We start from the raw sequence: 7,223 nt of genomic DNA, 5'->3' as shown, positions 1-7,223 counted from the left end.
CCGCCTCGATTGCTTAGGTCTCGGACTGCTCCGTATTATGTCGCAATTTGCGTGTCGTTTCCGGTCGTCAAATGGCAGATGCAGCTTACATATGACCCACTTGGGTGGTGGTTTTGGGCCTTCTCGTCCAGGCTCCTCCCTACCTACGTAACTATTATAGGAGGGTTCCGACTCTGCCGCGCGATCTGCTTGCGAGCTCAGACATAATAGTGGCGTCGGTGAGGGCACGCGGTCAATCACCGTCTGCTAGTAACTTAATCGTTGACGATGATTGATGCCCGCGGAGGAGAAAAAGCTTTGCGAGACCCGTATCAACAACTGTGCCAGGGTGGGTTATGTGGTCAGCCATGAACAATCAGGACAAATCACACGGGGCCAGGTGATGGCGGTATCAGTGGAATGCCGTGTCACATCCACCCTGCGCCGATGGCTTGATTTCACGGTCGGTTGCAGCCTGGTGCTCCAGATCCAGCTCCAGCTCCAGTTGTAAAGCGGGCGAAGTAAGGTGCTAGTTACTGTTGGGGTGAGATCGCATCAGGAAGCATGGCTAGATGACGATTGTATGAAGGAGGCTTGGAGCCCCTGATAGCACAGCAGCGCATGTAAGCACTTTCGTCGGCAGCCAATGATAGCCGGGCACTGCTGCTATGCTAGAAGATGCTAGTAACCAAGCTGGAAGAGAGAGAGAGAGAGAGAGAGAGAGAGAGAGAGAGCCGGCTTTTCCTTTCTTACGGCGGCATAACACAAATTTAGTTATCTAGGGGCAGGTGAATCAATGACATGCCACTAAAGTAAGCCAAATATAAATTAGCGTCCAATGTTTTTCATTGTTGAGAAAGGCCAGTTTTGACGCTCGGGCCTAACCATGGTCTGATGACACGTTAATCCTCAGGCCGTACTCCATAGTTAGTTAGAATAGTTAGTAGTAAGGGAAGGCGGCGAGAGCAATAAAAGAAACAGCCGAGAGAGTGAGACGAATTCTGACATGCTAGCGAGGAGTGGCTTCGGAAAAAGAAAGCTAAGATTTGAAGGCGCGTTGCGAGTTGATCACTGGCTTGGAACTAATCAAGAAGTTGGATGATCGCTACTCCGTTCTGAGTTGACTTTCTCCGAAGCCAACTACAGAGTGCGACTAACGAGACTAACAAATTGCTGCTTACTTTGGGCCTGTCTCGGACGGCGACCGCCATTTCGCTTACTTGGTTGCTGGATCGAGCGGCATACATTCAGCTAGGCGTCTGAATTCTGATGGGGAAGCTAGGGTGCTATGCAGGCGCGACCATGGCCCCTGACGGATGGGCCCCATTGTCCATCATTAATTTTGTGTATTATTATTATTATCGTTGTTATTATTATTATTACTATCTAGTCCAAGTTCGTCCCATACTAATCACGTTTTAGCCCAAACCATCACTTTCTCCGCACTCATCCGTCGTTTTCACTATATTGTAGACGTTGCTTTTTGCTTTCTCTTGGCCCATCACTTACACTGCAGTAAAGGCAAGGGGCCAAGAAACACCACAATTAACGAAGTCCAGCTAGTCTACTCCATAGTAGATGAATACCCATGAAGCAGCCAACTTAAACCTTGCAAGCGGCTTAGGTCGGTTAGACCAGCGCGTTGGGGGGGGGCTTGTATCCTGCTAAAAGGTCTTACACTTAATCCTGATATCACGAGCCGAAGCCCTTGGCTCATATAGTAGTATCTATCCTAACGCCCTTTCGTAATTGATCCGTGGCGTAATAATGATAGCGTGTGAACTGAGAGACCTTATATTGAGTTCTAACTTTCTGATATCCCAGGGATGCGCGGGTCCCGCCGGGAGGGCGCATCGCTTCGTGATCTTTTAGCCTTTCGCTCAATTATTAGCTAATGACATGTTAGCCGAACCTTGCTACCTGTTAGATACCATCTCGGTGGCACCAGCGGGCACGAGCTGTCGAGTCTATCCGATTGTTGACAATCACCCCCTGAGGTAGTCTGCCTGAGTGGAATGGTGGCTGATGTTCATCCCTGCACCCTTGTATACTAGGAGTAGGAGGTGGACAAGTCCGAAAGTCAAGGCGTCGAGCATATCACGCACGCAGAATGTACAGTAAGTTAGGCGCTCGGTGTTGTGTAGTCCTTACGGCGTACCCCCGTGAGGGATCATCACCACCCCTGGCGAGGTAATCCAGCATACTCCAAACGAGTGATCCAATTCCAACCAGTATAGTATAGAATAGTATAGTATAGTAGTACGTACTGTTGAAGGCTTAAAGCGTCGTTGGTTGTAACCTATCAGATCAGTAACGACGGGGTTTCATTGGCTGTTGAAAAGCGCCGTTTGCGAGCCTCGGCTGACTGGACGGCGTGTAGAGCACCACTTAGAGCAGACGACCGGCAGGTAACGAATAGATCCTGGACCTCGCAAGCTACTGAGTAGTAGACTAGAGCTAGGCTGAGTGGTTACCGTAGTACCATACAAAGCTAACTGGTAGCTTACCTGACCTTCCTGCTTCTTGGTAGGATCCCTGTTCAGCCAGTTCGACTCCGTATTCCCGTAGAAACGGAGATATGGGAGTTTGACCCACTTGGTCTGAGAACATCTTTTTTTTTTTTTCTCTTACTTTTTTTTCCTCCTTTTCCCCCCTCCTTCCCCTTCCTTTTTCGATATATTAATTGATTGAAAATTTTTTCTTTCTTTTTTTTCTGTTTCCTGCCCCCTCCCTTTCCATTTTTGTCTCCCGTTTCCATCCATTGCATAACCCAATCGAGGGCTGATTTGGCCCCCAAGCCTTCTGGAATTCTGCTCGACTGGCCCTCCCATCTCACGGTTTCCAGTTTCCCAGTCCCCTGCCGTCAGGTGGGCCTGCACATGCATTCCGATGCTTCCCCTCCTGTAATCTCCGGCTTCTGATTTGTAGGGCGTCCAGACGATGATCTCAACCATCTGATTAGTCGCTTTTTCGATGATGTATCTTGATTAGTGGTGATTGTACCCGCTTAAGGCGTCGCACGGAGGTTTTCTCGAGTTCGTTACCCTTTCGATCTGGCCTGCCACGCATCTGGCGCGGTTCTAGTACAATGGAAGGCTATCCGCCTCCCCGAACAGCCGGGTTTTGAACCGGGACGAGCAATCGTATTTTTGTCCGTTTAATTTCTATTTTATTTTGTTTCTTATTGTTGCGGATGCTTTTGCCAGTTCTCCTCGAATAAGTGCCTCGTTACCAAATTTCATTTACGTACCGGCGTCAGTCAGATGGACTAGAACGGGCGTGACTGATGCAGTGCCACAAATCCCGATCGCCAGGCTGTCGTATATGTGAACTGAGCCCCGGTGGCCGGAGCACGGTGGCCGCATTATTGCTCTCACGGGGAGAACGTTAGTTTAGTTGGATACATCCGAACAGGAGATACTTACCTCATCCAGATAGGGTCCCTTCTTGGCCTCTTTCTTACTTTTTCTTTTTATTGTTGTTCTCTGCTCTTGCGCCCCCTTCTTTGGCCCTATGCAGGTTTAGGCACATTCGCTGTTCTTTTTTCCCTTAGGACCAAGTTGAAGGCGGCCGAGCAGACCAGAAGGAGGAGGGGCGCATGTAACTCTGACCCAAAGGCGCACTAAAAGTGACTCGGGCTCAGCCTTCAGGTACTTACTTAGGCTTCTCGAGGGGCGCCACGGGGACTAACCGGAGTGGGTAGGGCTCTGCTTTTAGTCGGTCTTGCTCCGGTAGTAACCCTGGTTCTGGAAATGGTCCCCATGTCAATGGAATAATCCTCCGCCCCGGCATCCTTTGTCGATTACATATGATGGGGGGCATTAGCGCTCTAGGCGGAACCTATCTGCTGTACCTCTCTTTCTGGTGCAGCTGGACTCGTAAAAATGCATTTATTGGCACCAGCCCACTTCCATCCCGGATAAGCTAGACAGCCAGCCTGACCTGTGGAGTCTCTTGATACCGAGCGGTGTTTCCCTCTCTCTTGTCTCTCTCACTGCCTCTTGCGACTTGCGTGTTGTAGTAGCAAAAGTAGGAGTGCACACCCCACTCTTTCTCCGGCCTTGAGCAAATTCTGTTTCTGAGTGCTCCGTACTCCGTACTCTCCGTATAACGCCCCCCCTCTCCGATCCCTGAACCCAGTCCAAGTGTTGTCATTTCTAGCCGAACTTTCCGTTTTCCCTAATCCCCTCCTCCCCCCTACACCGAGAGGTGGTCCGTACGGCAAGTAGGCTTTCACCGTTCAGCCACTCAGCCAGCTGATCTAATCCGGCTCGTCACACGTATTATGGCTATGAAACATGTGATCCACAACGAAATAGATTGACCGGCAACAGGAAATTGATAAGCAAGAATAACGATCGGGATTCGGAAGATAGGTACAGTTACTTGATCATTGTACTATGGTTGGAGAAGTGGTGATAGTATAACCTGTGCTGGTGCCAAGGTAACGAGGCAATCTTGGCCTCTTGTGCACGCATGAAGTATGGAGTAGCACACCTGTCTGGCCAATGAATTGCCCAGAGCAATCAATGATCATCAGCTCAGCGCTTCACGAGACAAGTGGTTCACCGAGTCAGGCCTGGTGGGTAGTCCAAATTAGTTCTGGGCTAGTAATCTATCAGTGGTTGCAAGTATGTGTGATAACGGTGATGCCTCCCACCCTGGCGCGGTTGGACAGCAATAGAAGCACAAGCACCCAAGGAATCAGTATTTAGAAAGGATGGTCGGCGGGATGATGGGATGTGCGCCCGGGGATGCCGAAGGACGAGGATGACGATGACAAGGAATGAGACGGAAGGCAGCTTGTTCGACCATCCGCATGCTCTTTCCCGCCCTTGTCTCGATCTATCGCCAGGCTGGAAGAGGATGCGATACGACGACTACCAAATTAGAGTGTTGCTTGCTTGCTATGTGGATGGGTGGGATGGATGGTGTAAGTTATGTGCCTAGCTTGCTGAGGTTGCCGGGTAGAGAACTGGGCCAGACCTGCATCCGATGTCGATACGTACTCCGGACAGGGGAAGCAACTCTGCCCTTGGAAACTTTCCGCATTATTGTAACCCTTGCGTAACGGGCGTTGTGACGCGTTGGAAACGGTGAACTTGTGGGGACAAGACTGGGCTTGAAGGGGTTACTTAACGAGGGAGGAGACGAAGGAGGGAGTGGGTGGGGAGGGAAAGAGGAGAAGACGAGAGGGGGGGCAAATGTGTGCCTAGTTACGGAGTAGTAGGAGACTATGTAATACGGGTAAGGAAGAATCATCCTCTACTAGTTAGAAACAGAAACAGAAACAGTAAAGATGGAATGGAACGGAAAGAGAGTTGGGAGAGAGTGTTTGGCCGCAGGGTTGACGATCGGGTCGGATCGTGGGTCATTTGCCAGGCCAATATTACCGCTTCACCGCGGGCATTCCCATCATGACTAAGACGGCTGAGGAGAGTTGCGAAGTGTATCACGATTTGGGTCCGGCCATCCATCCATCCATCCATCCAACCATCCTTCACCCATGCATGTATGTATGTATGTATGTATGTTTGGAGGGGCCAGCAACAGCCTGGGCTAGAAGTGACTCAAGGAGAGTGGTTGCACACACACTCTCTTCATTGCCTAAAAGTACTAGTACTACATAACTTACCTACCTATCATAGAGATACATAGTTACCCCTGGTACAGCGTGACTAATAGATCGCAAAATTCTCCCAGGCACCGTACAAAGGGCCATGGCACGGCTGCGTCATCGAGAAGGTGAGAGAGGGGGGGAATTAATCTAAACACACCGGCAGTAGTTTAGTGCTACCTTTTCTTGCTTTTGATGGGGCGGCGCTCTGTGAAGTATCATACAATCATACAGTGGGTTGGTACTACATGTAGTAGTTAGTCTCAGCAGACCGACTTGACTAGTTACCAAGTAAGCGCAAAGTCGCACCTCGGTCATGAATGTAACTGATCACCGTACCTGTCTGTCGCATGTTAACTAAGTAGAAAGACACCGAGCACTCACTAATTACCATAACCACCTCACTGCATTATAACCGAAATAGCACGTACTCCGTAGTATCTACCCGACAGGGAGGACAGGGAAATCAATCAGAATGCAGGCAACGGGCGGCACCTTGGCTGGTATGGTATGGTAAGAAGAAGCAGAAAAGGATGCAGGAAGACGCAGTAACTCCCAAAAAGTTCCCAGTTTAGCCCCAGACTTCCCATGGGGCTCTCACACGGGCCTTACTACTGTGCGTCGTATCTAGTGGAAAGTTTAGTTTAGTTTACTTTTAGTTTAGTTTCGGCATGTCCCAGGCAAGTCAAAAGTCAAGTCAGTCACTCAGTCAAGTCAATCACTCGGTCACTCACTACTCATTTTGGCTTTGGAAGAGAGGGAGCTGAGGGGGTCCATGAAGAGGGCCCGGCCATTTTCTGGTTCCTTCTTTAAGTTCCATCCATGATCTTTGCTGCCTTTCCCTGGACTGGAGCTCCGATTTCAGTTTCCCATCCAATCATTTGCCGCTCTGCCGCATTTCCCTCGTTTTTCTCTTGACCCTCTGTTCCATATTTCTTCCCCCCTCCCGGTGGACACTGCAAGTCCATCAAATTCTTTTGCCAATGGGTCTGATCATCCCCACCATCGACAGTATTATCCATTCCCCCATCGTCACCCGCCGTTAGCCACTAAACCAGCCCCATTTCCATGGGCCCAGGGCAGTCCAGAAGTCATTTTTGCCAGCACAGAGTCAGAGCCAGGATTGATTGCCCGCTTCGCAAGTCCCAGAAGAGTACTTTCGGAGTGGAGACAGCATTCGTGTGGCATAGGCTCATCTGAATCATCTTCATCATCATCAACCATCCTTCCTTGGGTCCCCTTCCTTCCTTGCCATTTCCTCCCCTTCCTGGTACCTAGACTAGACTCAGTCCTAGTAGTCTGAGCCCCCCCTTCAACTCCTCTCGTCTCATGTCTTGCCCTGTTCGGTTCCCACCAACTAGTCTGCTTTCGTTAGTGTCAACGTCGTGTCATCCCAACATGTGCCCGCTCCCACTAACCCATTAGTCTTCTTACTTACAGTAATGGATCGTGGAACTGGGGCGGATGGTAGATCAAGAAATGCCCATGTACATGCGTCCCACATCTCCGTGTATCACCCTCATGTAGGGCCTTCCTTTTCCTTATTTTAATTTTCTTTCCCCATCTACTATTAAATTATTAATATTATTTTTTTATTCCATCTCCCCTTTTTTGCCTTTCTTTTTTA

At 49.7% G+C, this 7,223-nt stretch overlaps 1 protein-coding gene across 1 annotated transcript; it reads left to right on the top strand.

Moving 5' to 3' along the window:
- Nucleotides 1-754, top strand: BO83DRAFT_381301 (uncharacterized protein). The gene has a single exon (XM_025531956.1). The coding sequence runs from the start codon at nucleotides 275-277 to the stop codon at nucleotides 488-490; it is 216 nt and encodes a 71-aa protein (XP_025384719.1). The 5' UTR covers nucleotides 1-274; the 3' UTR covers nucleotides 491-754.
- The last annotated feature ends 6,469 nt before the right edge of the window (nucleotides 755-7,223 follow it).

This window comes from Aspergillus eucalypticola, assembly GCF_003184535.1.
Source record: "Aspergillus eucalypticola CBS 122712 chromosome Unknown BO83scaffold_26, whole genome shotgun sequence".
Lineage (NCBI taxonomy): Eukaryota > Fungi > Ascomycota > Eurotiomycetes > Eurotiales > Aspergillaceae > Aspergillus > Aspergillus eucalypticola.
Note: the sequence above shows the minus strand (reverse complement) of the source record. Positions and strands in the feature narration are given on the sequence as shown.

Excerpts from the sequence above, each read along its gene's own strand:
- BO83DRAFT_381301 (XM_025531956.1), top strand. The coding sequence starts at position 275 with ATGCCCGCGGAGGAGAAAAAGCTTTGCGAGACCCGTATCAACAACTGT.